Consider the following 18,377-nt stretch of genomic DNA (forward strand, 5'->3'; position numbering starts at 1 on the left):
TATAGTAGGTGAACATGTTAACTATTAATTTTATGTTAAAGTGCATCATTTTGTAGCTTTTAATTTGTACTTAAAGTCTTGGTTAGCTTCCACATATGTGCAACTGAATCACTGGAATACTTACGTAGATTGCATTGTTGATCCTTAGATTACTTATTGGAAGGACAACTTGTTGAGATGTTGATGGCGCTATGGGGAAATAACCAAATCAAATGACCAATGCTTTACTTGCTTGCGTTGTGATGGAAACAGAGATAATGTATATAGTTATAGTTGAGTATGATATTAAAATTATAGTAAATATTCTTATCTATCTAATTATTTTATTTTATGCTTCAATTGAGCATAATATGCATATGCTTAATAGAATGATTATTGATTTTGTGTTGATTACTAATGAAAAAATGCCAAAAAAATTGTGGTTTTTGGGGTGGTCAACCGCAGCAGTTAATCATTTACCACTGCGGTTTTGACCCAAAACTGCAGCAGTAAATGATTAACTGTTGCGTTTTGGACTACATCAGTTAATATTTGGACTGCTACGAGTCCAACCGTTGCGGCGCAAAACCGCAGCGGTAAGCCCGATTTTGACCGCAGCGATTGAACTTTTTTCCACTAGTGGTGAGAGAGAGAAAGATAAAAAGATTTGAGACATTGCAAATTGAAAATGGAGAATTGAGTTTGAGATTTGAGAGGAGGCAGACCTTGAGGCTTGAGTTAGGTTAGTTTGATTTTTGAATCGTCGCTTTTAGATTACTGGGTTAGGGTAACTTAGGTCAAATTGAGAGTGAGGGGAGAGTGACTATATATATATATATATATATATATATATATATATATATATATATATATATATATTGAGAGTTTTTGTCCACTAGGGCAACAATTTTGGTTTTAACTTAAATGGGCCGGCCCATTGGAGATTATTTTAAACCGTAATAATTTGATATTTAAGACATCATTATTTTAAACTGTAGTTTTATTATATTATTTTATTATTATTATTATTACTATTATTATCAATATTATTATTATTATTATTATTATTATTATTATTATTATTATTCAATAACAATTTCTTAGTTGTTGCATACAATTGTAATGAATTAAATTAAATACTTTTGCTATGAAATTAATTTTACATGGAGACGATTAATTAAATGGTGTTTTGAATTATTTAATTAAACTATTGGCTTACATTAATGAATTCATGTTATCTAATAACGATTTGTTTCATTTCAATTATATAACTTTAATGAATTCATTGACTTAAAACGATCAAATTATATAGAATGTTGTTATGTTCAATAGAGAATACAAAGTATATCATAATACAAAGTATCTTTAACATAAACGGTTCACGTAAATCATATACACCAATTAACTTATCGACTTATATCAATATATAGATCTAATCCAAATCAGTATACATTAGTCTTATGCAATAACAAATTGTGTCAATTTGTTTATGTGTTTAGATGTATTCACATATATACCGTTTAATCAAATAATTTAATAACAACTTCACTTATCAATTCTTGTTTTGCTTTAGTAATATGTTTGTATTTGCAACACATAAAGCTTAATCAAGGTTCACTTTGATAGATCATTGCCTTTTTCAGTTACCTTGTAAGCTTATATTGATATATTATATAATCCATTATCAACTTGTTTGAGTTAAATTAAATATTTAAAATTTAAAATAATTGTAACTTATAAACGATTAACTACATTGGAGTATTCTTATCTTGATTTAGGTATTCGTTTCACATTGATACAATATCTAATAACCTGATACTAATTTGTTTCACTTCAATATTGTTTTCGATATCATAAGGGAGGCATGGAGCTATGTTATCTTCAATACTTTTAATTTAAAATTAGGTAACAACCTAATCCCAATATTAAGAAGAGAACAAACCAACTTTGTTAATATATTGACTAGTTTAATCTATTTAGTGGCCAGTTCAATCCATTTGGTTCTCACATTGTTTAATCGGTTTAGTGACTAGTTTAATTCATTCAGTATGACTGCAGAGTTAGTTTATAAAATTATTCGTTGTAGTTTGAGATTCGTTGTAATCCAATATCAATTTGGTTCACTCAAATATTATGTTTTAAAATCAAAATGGATACAACTTAATCTTATTTTAAACTGAGCAAAGTTATTTTCAATTACTTTACCATCACACATAGATACCTTGATCTGATATAATATTAACTTATTTTACGTCGATTATATGTTTTTATAGTTTTTAGATGCATATAGCCTCAATGACTAGTATAGTTATAGCAAGCCCATATAGTAAAAGTAAGGCATTAATCTAATGGGCTTTTTAAAAATGTCTAACTCGTCTTTCAAGGAAGTTTATAAGAATTTACACGGATATGAGACGTCCTTTTTAACCAAACATGATATGATTTGCATACAACTAAAAGTTTGAATATCGACTTATATAAATTTGTCTTATTCCAAATTATTGAATATATCAGTACAATACACATTTAAGCAATGTCACTTTCATACACGTTTTCATGAATTACAACTGTTTTTTTTAGGCAAGTGCCGACTAATTTAACCTGAAAAAAATACAAGAATGTGATTAACTTCTACCCGAACTAATGCGATTATTGCTGTACTTATGTGATTTTCGTCAATAATTGAAATGAACTGAAATGAAACTGAAAATAACCACAAGGTGTTTTAACTACTATGAATTCAACCGTTGGTTGGTGTAACTGTTCGGATAAAACTAATTTAAACTACAACTTAACTGAAAATTGAAAGGAAAAAAAACTGAATCAAACTAAACTAAAAAGTTTGTTAACTGAGCAAAATTGTTAATGATTTTAAATGTTACAAACTGAACTGATGTGAACTAAACTGTTTAGGTAGAACCATAACTAAATGGTTGAACTGAATTGACACCTCTAAGAGAAAGACGCCATAAAGGTGTAAGAAAGGAAAACTCTGAAAAAAGTGTCACAACGTAACGTTGCTAGCAAAGTTCCAATAGTTTCGAGATCGACTTACAGCTCGAATTTGGTTGACGTGGGGCATGACAGGACTATGACATTCTGATAAATACAACTCAACCTTGCTCTATCAGCAGCATTTGGGGAGGGGATGCAACAATCAATAAGAAAATATTCAGGCATATGGAAAAACAATTTCTTCTTTGCAGATTAAAAACACAGTATTTTACAACCAAATGGCACGAAGAAAAGTAACTACTGAGTGTGAAGTCTCAATATCATTAAGATCATCCTTTCCATAATAGACTAAATAGTTATTCCCATTCTGAGTCCGAGTCAGAGTAATAATCATCTTCATCAAAGTCGTCTTCATCCTCATCATCATCAAAATCTGAGTCATCAAACAAAATATTTCTTTCATTCCAGAGTGGACATGAACATGTAGCCTTCTTGTTCTTCCACTCGGCTCCACAAGTATAGCAGAACTCATACCCGCATCTGTCATAAAGTGCAATAAGTTAAATTGTAAGATTGAACAGCTTTCCCATTGGCAATCAAAGAGCATTTTGTTTCAGGAAATACGTAGTTCAGAAAGACATTTATATCGCACAATGATAATTATCATGTTTGCATGATGGCATTAGGAGATATTAGAGGCCCCCACCACATTATTACCTTTGGGGTTGATTTCTTTGTTTCTTCCTTCTCCGTCGTTTTTTTTTTGGTTGGGGGGGGGGGGGGGGGGGGGGTTGGGGGTGTGTTTGGTGGAGGCATGTATTAGAGCCACAACGGACCAAACCCGGTCAAAGAGGGTGAAAGAGGGAGATACTAGTCGAGCATTAGTTCTGCTGTATCTAATCAATACTTTTATAGCGTACATACGGTACATGGCACACTTTCCAATGACCCTCATTTTATGTCAACCTCATAAATTAGAAAGTAAACTTGTTGTCAATTTAAAGTCTCTCGAATCTTGATAGCTACAACCTCAATTATACAGGATAGTGATACAGGAGTAGTTGATGCAAGTTTACTAGCTCTTGTACACAAGAATGTGTCAGTAGACCTTGGCTCAATTGATGTACATGGAGGACTCTTCATGGGGATGACTACTAAGGTGGTAGCATGCTTGCTAACCAACCTAGGTGGCGTGTGATATGCACATGTCACGAGGGTTCTAGTTTTGTTAGAACTCATATCTTTATTGCTTTCCTAGTTCTACTTGTATTAGGAATCATGGTTTTGCCTACGTTTTTAAAACGATGGTTTTTACATGATTCAAGAAGTCTAAAGAGTCTAGGACTTAGGGAATTGTCCTAAGCCTATTAGGATTATTATTTATGTTTTCTATTAGGATTAGTATAGTTGTTTCCTACTAGGATTAACATGTTTAAACTAGTATAAATAAGGTGTATGTAGTTGGAAATATATACATAGTGATTAATAAGATTTCGTGAGTTTTATAACTTGATTGTGTTTTCTTGATTGTTGGTGGCTTTGTCTTTATACATTCAAAATCCTTATATTTATTCCTTGTGGTGGCTGTGCCTGTATCATTGAATAAACTAAGTACTATCCTAGTTCTTTGGTTCTTTAATTTGGTTCGAACATTATTATTGTGTTACTTAACTTCCGCACTTGTTATTTAGTCTTCAGAATATTAAATACATCATTTGGTATCAAGAGCTTTGGTGACATCCATTGGAGGGATTCGAGCATCATCCTATTTGCTCGAAAAAAATTTCTCCTCTAAGGGGGAGTAGTTTGATCTTCAAGAAACTCTTAAAGATCCAATCTTTTTTTCAAGATTCTTGAATTTTCACAAAGCTTCATCGAAGGACATCATCATAAGTTGTCAATTGGTGAAAGAAAATCATCGAAGATCCACAAAAACATCCAAGAACTCGAATCAAACACACATTGTTGCGATTCCTTGGAGCACATGTGGGGTCGTCCAAGCCAAATTCTGATTGGCTAAAGCATGGATAACGACCAAGAGGGAAGAGAGGGTGGTGAAGGGAGAGTCCCTAGGGGGCTAACCTTTGAGCAAGCCCAAAACTTGCGTAGGGATAGGCAACTAGAAGACCTAACCACACGCATGGAGGAGTTGATGCGCATGGTACAACATGGCATGCGTGACAATAGGCGTGCAAACTCTCCTAGTCCTGTTAGGAGTGCACGTACTAGCAACCATGAAGCTAGTTCTGATGAGGAGGCTACTCATCCACGCAATAGACAACCACCAAGAGAGGATGATCGAGGCCTAAGACTCGACCTACCTGAGTTTGATGGCGCCATGAAGCCCGAGAAGTTCCTTGAATGGCTGCAAAGGATGGAAAGAGTCTTTGATTACAAGGACTATAATGATGCTAAGAGGTTCAAGGTGGCTATCCTTAAACTTACCGGGTATGCTAGCTTATGGTATGAGAATTTGAGGAACAAGAGGCGCAAGGATGGCAAGCCTAGCCTACGTTCATGGGAGAAGTTGAAGACTAGAATGAAGAAGCGCTTCCTCCCTTCTGATTTCACACAAGATATGTTTCGAAAGCTTCAAGTTTTTATAACAACATTCTCTAAGTGTTGAGGAGCATGTGGTGGAGTTTGAGAGGATAAACATGCTCTGTGATGTGGATGAGAAGGCCGAGCATAAGATTGCTCGTTTCATTGCTGGTTTGGACAAGAAGCTAGCCAAGAAGGTTGATCTTCAACCCTATTGGAGCTTTAAAGAGGTGGTACAAGTGGCCATGAGAGCTGAGAAGTATGTTAAGGCCAAGAAAGCCTCCACCTTTAAGCCTTTTGTGAAGCAAGTAGACAAACCAAGTGGTGGCGCCAAGAAGGAAGAAGGTAGTAGCTCCACTTCCTTCACTAAGTTCGACAAGTTCAAGGGGGATAAGGGGAAGTCTTCTACACTCTTAGCCACTGAGGAGAGGCGTATTTGCTTCAAGTGTAAATGCTATGGCCACATATTGAAGGATTGCTCTAATAATCGAGTGATGACATTAAGGGACATCCAAGAGATTGATGCTGATTATGCCAAGGGAAGCTTTGAAGAAGAGGAGCATGATAGTGAGCAAGAGCATGATGAAGAGGCGACTTATGAGGTAGACTCAGAGGAGGAACCAGTGTATGAGGGACAGCAATTCATTGTTAGGCGTATGCTCCACACACAACCAGCCCCTTTGGACCACACTCAAAGGGACAAGATCTTCTTCACTCGTTGCCTAGTGAAGCAAAGGGTATGTGATTTGATTATTGATAATGGTAGTTGTGCTAATGTTGTCTCTACCACACTTATTGATAAACTACAATGGCCTACTTCTAATCACCCACGCCCTTACAAGCTAAATTGGCTTAGTGATGATAATGGCATCAAAGTAACAAAGCAAGCCTTGATTTGGTTTGAAATTGGCAAGTTCAAGGATGAGGTTTTGTGTGATGTGTGCAACATGGATGCTTGTCATATCCTTTTAGGGAGACCATGGCAATATGATCGTTTTGTAAAATATGATGGGCGTTCTAATGTGTGCATTGCTACCGTGGGAGGTAAGAGAACTGCCTTGAAACCTTTGTCTTCCACTCCTACAAAGAAGGGCTCATTATTGGTGAGTGCTAAGGAGATTGAGAAGGAATTGGAGAAAGAAAACGAAGGGTATCTACTAATGGCACGTGAAGTAGAAGGGGAACAGCAAGGCTACAAGGTCCCTAAACACCTTGAGCATGAGTATAATAATGTGTTTCCTCAAGACTTACCTCCAGGACTACCACCAATTCGAGGCATTCAGCATCAAATTGACTTAGTTCCAGGTGCCTCTTTGCCTACCAAAGCTGCTTATAGATGCAATCCTCAAGAGACACAAGAACTACAAAGGCAGATTGAGGAGTTGATGTCTAGAGGATATGTGCGTGAAAGCATGAGCCCATGTGCCGTTCTTGCATTGTTGGTACCTAAGAAAGATGGTACTTGGCGCATGTGCATAGATAGTAGGGCTGTTAACAATATAACCATTAAGTATCGTTTTCCTATCCCTAGGTTGGATGACTTACTTGATGAATTACATGGTTCTAGTATCTTCTCTAAGATTGATTTGAGGAGTGGTTACCAACAAATCAGAATGAGAGAAGGAGACGAGTGGAAAACAACATTCGAGACTAAGATGGGACTATATGAGTGGCTTGTTATGCCATTTGGACTTACTAATGCACCTAGCACCTTCATGAGATTGATGAATGAGGTGTTAAAACCCTTCTTAGGCAGATGTGTGGTGGTTTACCTTGATGATATACTTGTATATAGCAGGAGTGTGGTGGAACATCTAACTCACCTAAGGGAGGTGTTTGAAGTGTTGCGCCAACAAAAGCTATATGGAAAGCTAGAAAAGTGCTATTTTCTAGTTCCTAGTGTTACATTATTGGGCTATATAGTCTCCAAAGATGGCGTTTCAGTTGATCCATCCAAGGTAGAAGCAATCAAGGGTTGGCCTATTCCTTCCACTATTTCTGAGGTACGTTCCTTTCATGGTCTAGCCTCTTTCTATAGAAGGTTTGTGCGCAACTTTAGTAGCATTGTGGCCCCTATGACCGAATGTATCAAGCAAGGTAAGTTCACATGGACCAAGGCAGCTCAACAAGCCTTCGACACTATTAAAGACTTGTTGTGCAATACTCCTATTCTTGCCCTTCCAGATTTCACTCAACCTTTTGAAGTTGAATGTGATGCTAGTGGAGTTCGGATTGGAGCTTTGTTAATACAGAAGAAGCGTCCTATTGCATACTTTAGTGAGAAGTTGAGTGGTGTTAAACTCAATTACTTTACATATGATAAAGAGTTCTATGCAATAGTTCGAGCACTTGACCATTGGAGTCACTATCTTCGTCCAAGTCACTTTGTGCTTCACTCTAATCATGAGGCATTGAAGTATATACATGGACAGCAAAAGTTAAACCCTAGACATGCTAAACGGGTTGAGTTTTTGCAATCTTTTAACTTCTCTTCTAAGTACAAGGAAGGCAAGGCTAATGTGGTGGCAGATGCTTTGTCTAGAAGGCACTCTTTACTTGAAGTGTTGAGTTCAAGACTCCTTGGTTTTGAATTGGTGAAGGCGTATTACAAAGAAGATGAGAAGTTTAGGGAGATATTCGAAGCATGCTCCAAAGGATCACATGGCTCTTATGTGCTTCATAATGGTTTCATTTTCAAAGGGGAAAGACTATGTATCCCTACTTGTTCTATTCGTGAGCTATTGGTGAGGGAGGCTCATGGTGGGGGTCTAGCTGGTCACTTTGGAATGAACAAGACTTTGGCTATTCTACAAGAGCACTTTTATTGGCCAAAGATGCAAGGTGATGTTCAAGGGGTTATCTCAAGATGTGCTACATGTCAAAAAGCCAAGAGCACTTTTCACCAAGGTTTGTAGACTCCTCTACCTATTCCTAATGGTCCTTGGGAAGATGTGGCTATGGATTTTATTGTGGGATTGCCTAGAACACAAAGGGGAAAGGATTCGATCATGGTGGTCATTGATAGGTTCTCTAAAATGACACATTTTGTTCCTTGTCACAAAACTGATGATGCTTCAAAGGTAGCTGATTTGTATTGTAAGGAGATTATTCGACTACATGGTGTTCCTAAAACTATTGTGAGTGATAGGGATACTAAATTCATGAGCTACTTTTAGAAGACACTATGGAAGCTCCTTGGTACAAAGTTGTGTTTTAGTACTTCGTACCATCCTCAGACTGATGGGCAAACTGAAGTGACTAATAAGACTTTAGGCGCCTTACTTAGGGGTTTGGTAAGTAAGAGTACCAAGGATTGGGATGTGAAGCTTGCATATGTTGAGTTTGCTTATAATAGGTCACCTACTTATGCCACAAGATGTTCTCCTTTTGAGGTTGTCTATGGTACTAACCCTAGAGTGCCTATTGATCTTATTCCCTTCCCTAGTGATGAAGTGTATCATGTGGATGCTAAGGAGAAGGCGCAAGCAATGTTAAAGCTTCATGCACAACTCAAGGCCAGAATTGAGAAGGTGAACACCAAATATCAACAACTAGCTAACAAGAATCGAGTACAACACATGTTCAAGGTTGGTGATTTGGTTTGGTTGCACTTAAGGAGGGAAAGGTTCCCAAGCCTTCGAAAGAATAAGCTTATGCCACGTTCAGATGGTCCTTTCAAGATTGTAGAGAAGGTTAATGACAATGCCTTCAAGTTTGACTTACCTCAAGACTACAATGTAAGTGCCACTGTGAATGTGGGGGATTTGACTCCATATGTCCATAATGATGATATGGCTCAATTGAGGTCAATTGTTTCTAAAGAAGAGGAGGATGATACAGGAGTAGTTGATGCAAGTTGACTAGCTCTTGTACACAAGAATGTGTCAGTAGACCTTGGCTCAATTGATGTACATGGAGGACTCTTCATGGGGATGACTACTAAAGTGGTAGCATGCTTGCTAACCAACCTAGGTGGTGTGTGATATGCACATGTCATGAGGGTTCTAGTTCGGTTAGAACTCATATCTTTATTGCTTTCCTAGTTCTACTTGTATTAGGAATCATGGTTTTGCCTACGTTCTTAAAACGATGGTTTTTACATGATTCAAGGAGTCTAGAGAGTCTAGGACTTAGGAATTGTCCTAAGCCTATTAGGATTATTATTTATGTTTTCTATTAGGGTTAGTATAGTTGTTTCCAACTAGGATTAACATGTTTAAACTAGTATAAATAAGGTGTATGTAGTTCAAAATATATACATAGTGATTAATAAGATTTCGTGAGTTTTATAACTTGATTGTGTTTTCGTGATTGTTGGTGGCTTTGTCTTTATACATTCAAAATCCTTAGATTTATTCCTTGTGGTGGCTGTGCCTGTATCATTGAATAAACTAAGTACTATCCTAGTTCTTTGGTTCTTTAATTTGGTTCGAACATTATTGTTGTGTTACTTAACTTCCGCACTTGTTATTTAGTCTTTAGAAGATTAAATACATCAGATAGACACCTAACTACCAATCAATTAGTATAATCTTATTTGTTGTTCACTTGATAATAAAGATAATACAGTAGGTCTTTAATGGAAAAAATAATGTATAGTAGTAGATGATTATCCTTTTTACTAACATCTTTCTAAACCAAATGATAATACATATTAATCAATCACAATAATTGGTTATCACTTGTCAAATGTAGCACATGCAACAAGTCAACATCGTCTGGGCCAATCACTAGTTAATCAACAAAACTCGATTTCTTATCCCCGTATATTACCAAGCTTACATCCTTAAACCTCCTACCCATTTACCAACTGCTTGTTGAAAAGCATACATACATGTGTGTTTTTACTTCATTAGCAAGAAAAAAAGTCTTCAGAATAGTAGTAGCAATTAGTTTAATGTGATGACACTAATGTTTAGAAAGGTCTCTTATCAAACTCTTTCTCTTTTTTTTTCTCAAAGAGACACGTAACCTAAGAGAGAGAGAGACAATAGAGATGACTATAGAAAAACAAGCTTGTAACAATGTATCCTTACCACTTAAAATGAGATTCTCTCTGCCACTCATGACGAGTTTTGCTATTCCAAGAAGAAGAGATTGCAGGTTTAGAGATATTTAAGGAAAGGATGAGATTCACAGTAATATTCCATCCAACCTCATCAGTACATAATATCACCCCTTGCATATCTAGACTCTAGAGCACAACTTCCACTAACTATGATGCTTATTCCAAAATTACGGCCAACTGGAATGTCAGGCCACCTATTGCTAGAAGACAGTCCTAAATACAAGAAAGCACAGAATATTAAAATGCATAAAAGGAATGTCAATATAAGTGGTATACTATCTGTCAGTTGGTCCTTCTACACTCCTCTTGAAGGTGGCAATAACTGAGAATGTGATTATGTTCTACTTCTGTCACAGTGGTTAAAAATATCTGTCTTAGAAGGGAGTCAAGCGACAAAATCTGTTAATTGGTCTTTGGAAGGGACAAGTGTAGGTTTAATGCAACAGCCTGTGGTAAGATTGGGATCTGGAGGTAAAAGTCTCTCCTAGTCTCTGTAGATGACCTGATTCTTGCATCCAACTGCCGCAAGCTCATGCATCAAGTCAAATGTTCTTGGTCTCAACCTTTCATATGAATGATCTAAAGGAGCTCAGAGACTTTCTAAGGATGAAGCAGCCAGATCTCATCAAAAAGAAACTTTCTTTCACATCTAATACAGACCTTTGATCTCATCAAAAACTAGTGTCTAACTCAAACCAGAAAACTTATAATTCCCATGGATTTCTCTTCAAACTCACACCAGATTTACGTGACCCCTTGCCTAGTAGGCAAACTCCTCTGGCTCACTCTCACTGGATCTGACATCACACATTCTCACTAGAACTGACATCACTCTCACACAGTTCGGTTACATAAAGCACTCTGGAACAGATTTTGAACTTGACATTCCACAAAATCCCGTTACATAGCGACAAAAATCAGTTCTTCTGGTCGCGTCTTCCGATACGTAACGGTGACTGGCCATGTTAAAACATTATTTATCCAATGACGTTTATTCCTTGTCAGAATTGAAAAAGGAAATACATAAACAACAAGCACGCACCAAAAAAGGGTGAAGAATGTGACATGGGAATTTTGAGCTTCGATAATGTATGAGTCATGTCTAATTATATTAATAATAGCATGGGACATTCATGTTTTAGGGAATTATTCATTCACCAAGTAAAGAACTCTATCATATGATAGGTTTGGTCATATTATATTGAAAGAAGAGTGCTTAAACTTGAAAATTTTCATTAATGTGAAGTCAAGCCGCACTGGCCACGGTCTGTTCCATTCGTCCGTTAAAAACCACTTATGTGACATCACGACCATTACGTTGTCTCTCACTCGTATCATTCACCTTACTCATGAAACTACTCATTGAACTTTGTGTTCAAACGAATCCTTCGAAAGATATCCTGGCTAAACCAAATGTGTATGCTATATACACATATGAGTTCATAAAAGTGGTAAGTAAAATTACCTGCATGTCATGTGGTAGCAACCTTGAGCAAGTTCGATCATATGATTGCATTTCACACATTGGCGCCACAAATTTCTAGTTGCAAGTGACTTGAGCTTCGCATCTTCAATCTGATATGGATTTGACCTCTTGTACTCTCCACAGGTCAAAGTTTTATGCCACGGCACTCTACAATTGATGCAAAAGAGTCCATGACATTTCAAACATTCCCTGGCTCCAAGCATTCTTGCACGGATATTTTTTTTCTTTGCGAAATCAGACACTTCATCTTTTGACATCAATGCTGAGCATCTAGGGTATGGGCAATAAACCTTTTCAGCAACAGGTATCGATGCTTCTCGAATACGTTGCTTCATAATTTCAATTAACTTAGGTGTCAAGAACTTTTCACAGCTAGTTATATTTAGCTCATATATACAACTTTCATGAGGGCACTTTGGTACCATCCCATTATGTAACTTTGCTTCTACATGCTGCTTCATACAAGAGAAGCAGTATTTATGCAGACAATCATCAATAGTGAACATTTTATCCTGGTCTGTCTCTTCCAGGCAGATCACACAAGTCTCTTTCAAATTCTTGAGATGGTCAGACTCTACAGGTTTCGACATCTGAGAGGTGATAGCGTCTCTAGCAAGCTTAAATGCAAACTTTATAACATTTCGAGAGACAAGACGTAGACGGAAGTTAGTAAATCTTTTTCGAAGAAGTTCCACTTTCGCCATTAATGCAGCAATCTTCCTCTGCTTTGGTTGCCATGCATGCATAGCCTGCATGAAGAAGAAATAATGTCAAATTATCTTTCATGCACAATTATGTTTCTAGTACACAGACCATAATAATCAATTGTCACACACTAAGGGAAAGTGCAAATCAAGATATAAGAATTAGAGAAATCTAATGGGGATGATTAAGGCTTCCATTTTTTTGGTGTTGAGCAGAGTACTATGAGCTGGAGAGTTTCAGGGTAGGTATGCATTTGTCCATATTCTGTTAGCTTAATTTAGTAAATTGTCAGCTTATGTTGGATTCAATTATTAACGAAAACATTAACATTATTTACTAACGTGTTTAGGAGAACAAAACGCCTCAACTTGCTAATACGCCATATATAAACATTTTTTTATTGAGATTGATAAAATAATTATTTTTCTTGCAATTGAACTTCTCATCTCTTAGTCAACTTCAACCTTCTTTCACCTTCTAATTATATTTGATGGTGGGAGCGGATTCCTAGTGAACCTCACCTTCAGATCAACTTTCTTAGTCATTCTTGTTAAAGTTGCCCGTTTCCCTTGTCATATTTTTCATATTAATCCAAGAAACTATCATTATCACATCTTCTTTCCAAGATAATCTTTATTTTTTTTCGGTAAACTCTCATCAAAGGCACATTGCACACGGGATATTGATATTTATAACAAGGACAGAAGACAGAGGACAACAGTAGCTTTAGACGAAATATGTATATTAGCAATTTACTTTGACCCTTCCCATTAATGCTGTCTGTTTGGATATCACCCATACACAGGAATTGTGAATGCATTTGACTATTAAAGAACAGCCACAATTCTTGCAATTGATAGCAATTATGCCAATTATCCTCTCAGATTCCTACAGTTACTAACCATGACATTCTGTTAGGTCACAAATAGCTGCTGACTTTGCAGCCTGTGAAACATGATCACATTTTCATTCACCAGATACCTTACTTTCTCTCTTAAACACTGTGATGCTCGGACTCGCCTAATCACCCTGACGTACCCGTGTTGATACGACCTAACCTGGGTACCGACAAGGAATACGGATTGGACCCTGAAGAGAAAGTTGACTCGTCACTTTTCACTAGAAGATGGGAGGAAGCTCGATTATGGCAGAAACCTCGGGCAAGCACATGGCAGAGAACTCGAAAGTTCAAGAGAAATTCAATGAAGAGTTGTTTCCCACTTGGCCTGTTTTATTTTGTTTTTGCCTTCTTTTTATAAAAAAGGCTAGAAACCAAATTGTTCGGTGCCAAACAGAGTTTGATGAAGACAATTCTGGCCCTTCTTTTTATTAACAATCATAGTTGTGTTTTATTTTGCATGTACAAACTTAAATTTATGATGTTCAACAACAAACTTATAAATGTATAAACATAGTTTTTGGACGTGCCGATATATAATTGGATGTAAAATAGAACTTAGCTAAATTACTATGGAGAAAAAGGTAACAAGTGTAAAATATTGTACGCGACATAGTGACCCCTATTTTGACATAGCGACCTTTTTTTATAACCTATATTCTAGTGATTCATGCATGTGTTTGGTTCAGCGCCTCTAAAAAAATGATCACTATGTTCTAAACAAGGGTCAATATAATAAAAATAAGGATTGCTTAAGGGTAAATGTTTAAATGTGACTTTATTAAGAGTGTTTATACAAGGAATAACTAAATGTCAAAAAAGCCACAAAGGGGACCATGTCTAAACAAATACTTTAATTATGAGTTAGAGTATATGTTATAAAAAAAAAGGTCGCTATGTCAAATAAAAAAGGGAGACTATATTTAAATAGGGGTCACTATGTATTCTGCATATAATTTTTGGTAAGCTTGACTTTTTGATCCACGATAATGTTATTGTCGCTAGGTCCACGCAAGTCTTATGCAAGAACTTATGGATATACAAAGATACAAAATACATAGTGGAGGTACAAACATCATTCTTGGATGTACAAAACTACTTTTTGGATGTAAAAACATCACTCTTGGATGTGCAAAACTACTTTTTGGATGTACAAACATTGTTCTTGGATGTGCAAAACTACTTTTTGGATGTACAAAAGAAATTATGGATGTGCAAAAATCCAAATTAGATAAGCATAAAAGTAGATTATAGATGAGCAATCATTAAAAAAAAAGATTATGGATGTATAAAAATAATTTTTGGATGTAAAAATAGAATTATGGAGTTAAAAATATAACATTTGGATGTACAAACATGATATTTGGACTTTGACCTGTGATTGCTAACTTTGAAGGACCAGGACAAGGTGGAGTTTTCATGGATTTCCTACTTATAATTTGCCACGTTTGCAGATCGAATACGCTTCCAAACATCAATTGAATGACCCCTAGCCAGATATTTGAAGTGACATCCTGTAGCGCTCTGTGATAGGGCATCAACAAAGACCTGACTCAAGCTTTTCAGTGACTAAAACTCAATAATACCAAGAACATGGGTTTCACTAGGTGGTCCCCTCACATACCCATGGATAAATTGTCCATATAAGACACCACCATCTTCCCCTCAAAAGTCAAAACAAAAGCATGATATATTGAAATTTCTAATTGATTCAATGCATTAAACCTCTATCATTGAGAGGCTAAGACTATCTTTACAATAGCAAGGCCATCACATCCTGTGTCCGAGTACATCACTTAATTTACATACAGTGTAATATATAGTTACAATCTACTTCTACATCTGGAAACTGATTTTTAGAGCTTACTAAAGTAATTTACTGACTATCATTTCTGGATGCAGGGAGCGTCATAAAAGTTATCCATCTAATAGCAGGCAAAAAGCACTTGGTCCTTTAGATATCCATTCCACAGAAGGTCATATCTGTTTCAGTTTAACTAAAGTCTATACAGACATACAAAATTGCACAGGGATTCCACAACACATAATATAATACACACATGACCTATCAAGCCAAAGAAAAGGAAATTTGTACTTACATATCGATAGATAGGAAGATAGTCACAAAAGATCATAATGTTCTTCAAATCCAGTGCGAGAGCTGTTTCAAGACCTTCAATCAAAGCCTTAATCTCATTCATTGGACGGCTCATCCCATTCCCCACCAAAGGCTTGCTTAACTGAAATATTAAATTGTCTCTTGAATCACAAATCGCAACACCAATGCCAATGAGTATAGCTTCTGAACCTCCTACTCTTTCTACACTCACTAAACCCTTAAAATACAACCTGAATAATCACCAAAATAAGAATTATGAAAAGGTACACACCATTCTCCAAAATTTTGAAAGAAGGAAACAAAATGCATACCTAAAATGTAATTGCATAAACTATCAAATACAAAAACTCAACATTATTTCCTTTAAGATAAAAATAAACTTCTCCTGGGATCCGGTTACTCTCCTTTCCAGTTTTTTTAGGAATTATAATGTCCGGTTCTCAATTCAAGGGAATGATTTGCTAATGGAGAAAAATAGCAGGAAGGGGTATAGAAATTACTTTTTATTAATTGATTTACTTGGTGAGGTGAATCTTGGAGATAATCCTACCTCTGAAGAACTCAAGTTGCCGAATATCCGAAGTTCACACACAACTAAGAACGTCACCAGGAAACACAGAAGATCCTCAACCGGTTTACAAGTTCAACCTTCATATCATATTATCATCTTACTTTAATCACTTTTCAAACAATTCAACTATCGTCAGACAAGAGAAGAAAACAAGTCTGCATTTAGTTCTATCATGCAACGACAAAAACTAAACAGCAAGAATTACAAAAATACATACATAAGCAGAACAAATCAGCAAGAATTCAAGATAATTAAACAAAATCTTCACAATTTTTACTAAATAACCTGAAATTTGCAGTGGTAACTGAAGAAGACGATGAAGAAGATCCTTCGCCAAACGGCCTCTCGAAATCATCACCAAAATCATCCCAATCGTCTTCCGGCAATTGAACAATATCAACAGCAAGTTTCTGGTCGTGAATTCGACGATTGAGATCGTCTCTTAATTTCTTGGCCTCAATTTCACTGAATTCTCGGTCTTTCTGCTCTTGCTCGAGCTTTTCGAGCTCTTTACTCTGCAAATCAACGAAATTAAATTCGTCGCCATTGTTACATGAGGAGGTTGGTTGGTGAGAAGAAGAAGGAGAAGATGAAGAAGGTAGGAGAGAGAGAGAAGCGGTGAAGGCTTCCTCTAATTGGAGTTGGAATGCGAAATCTAAGTCGGATTCTAGGGTTTGCGCGTTAGATAATTCCAGTCTTTGCTCTGTTATAGCCTTGATTTCATCGGTGTTGGAGGTGGTCGCCATTGTTGGTCGATCAAGGTGTTGGAAGAATGATGATGGGAGCGTCAGAGCTAGAATTATCGGGGAAAAATCATGTCAGCACTCAGCAGGTGTTATGCGTTTCCCTGAAATTCTTCACCAATCTAATATTTAATTACTTACCAACGAGAGTTGACGTGAGTGTCTCTCACTCCTTAATTAAGATCTCGAATAAGAGCTTGGATATGGAAAAAATCGCAGGTGGGAGGAATGTTGTCCTTTAAAGTACCCATGCAAACTTTCACAGGAGATTAGTCCACTAGCCGAACGTGGTGGAAAACTCCTCGTAGAGTCGTAGTAGACCAAAAAAAATATTCTAATTACTTCCTCTTTCTAATTTACTTGCAATATTTTTTTAGGAGGATATATAGTTGTAATATAGGAGAGGCATAATAATTTAAGTGAAATGAGAGATAAAATAAAGGACATGTGATCATAAGATAAGATAGAGATAGAATATTCAAAAGAGGTATTGCAACTAAATTGGGATACAAAAAAAATAAAAAGTGTGGCAATTTAACGACAACGAATTGTTTGCCGCGTATATTTAGTTGTACGTCGGAATGTATAAGGGTGTTAATGAGCCTAACTTGCCGAGACTTTAACGAATCGAGCTGAGCTAGGCAAAGCTCGGCTCGAAAGCTTGTGAACAAGCCCGATTATACTTTTATATAGAAAAATAATATATCTGTATAAGTTAATAGTTTCACACACTAATAAGTTAATAGTTTCATTGTCTAAAAGAAGCCTATATATCTCAATTATTAAAAAAGAAAAAACAAAGAAACGTGTAAAAACTAGGGGTGATAAAGAGTCAATGTTATTTGTGAACAATTTGAGCTCGACTCGTTTAAATTTGGTCAAAGCTCGGCTCGTTAAGATTCAAGCTCAGCTCGAGCTCGAATAAACTTAAACGAAACACAAGCCAAGCATGCCACGATTCGGGCTCGACTCGATCGATAAGAAAACCTAGGCGTGTGTGTCAAATTCCCTCGATTTTTAAAAATCTTTCCATAGATTTCAACCGGTCAAAGTTTTAAGACTTTGGCAGTATGTGGAAATTAATATATGTCAAAAATACAATCTTGAGAGATTTCGTTGGGTTTGTGTGTGTGTGTATGTGTGTGTGAGAATAAATGATTTAAGATCAAATAAAAAGATTCTTCATATGAGAAAGACTTTTTTGTATTTTTTTTAATTAAATGTACATATTTTTTTGTACTATATATGCAACTTTTTTTCATGTCCATTTTTTTGAACTAAATGTGTATCTTATTTTTGAAGAGCATGTACT

The 18,377-nt window shown here is 36.2% G+C and overlaps 1 protein-coding gene across 1 annotated transcript; it reads right to left on the minus strand.

The window, feature by feature from the left end:
* Positions 1-2,972: 2,972 nt before the first annotated feature.
* LOC104883319 (hypothetical protein) lies at positions 2,973-17,174 on the minus strand. Its single transcript, XM_010667815.4, has 4 exons — positions 16,608-17,174; positions 15,732-15,981; positions 12,009-12,778; positions 2,973-3,474 (listed from the first exon to the last, which is right to left on the minus strand). Exons 1-4 carry the CDS (start codon positions 17,066-17,068, stop codon positions 3,291-3,293), a joined length of 1,665 nt encoding a protein of 554 aa, XP_010666117.2. The 5' UTR covers positions 17,069-17,174; the 3' UTR covers positions 2,973-3,290.
* Positions 17,175-18,377: the final 1,203 nt, after the last annotated feature.

The sequence above is a fragment of the Beta vulgaris genome, chromosome 9 (assembly GCF_026745355.1).
Source record: "Beta vulgaris subsp. vulgaris cultivar EL10 chromosome 9, EL10.2, whole genome shotgun sequence".
In the NCBI taxonomy this organism is placed as follows: Eukaryota; Viridiplantae; Streptophyta; class Magnoliopsida; order Caryophyllales; family Amaranthaceae; genus Beta; species Beta vulgaris.

Coding starts and splice junctions, on each gene's coding strand:
- LOC104883319 (XM_010667815.4), bottom strand. CDS start 17,068: ATGGCGACCACCTCCAACACCGATGAAATCAAGGCTATAACAGAGCAA. Junction 15,982..16,607: donor GTTACCACTGCAAATTTCAG/GTTATTTAGTAA, acceptor GTGATTATTCAG/GTTGTATTTTAAGGGTTTAG. Junction 3,475..12,008: donor TGCTACCACATGACATGCAG/GTAATTTTACTT, acceptor ACTTTATGACAG/ATGCGGGTATGAGTTCTGCT.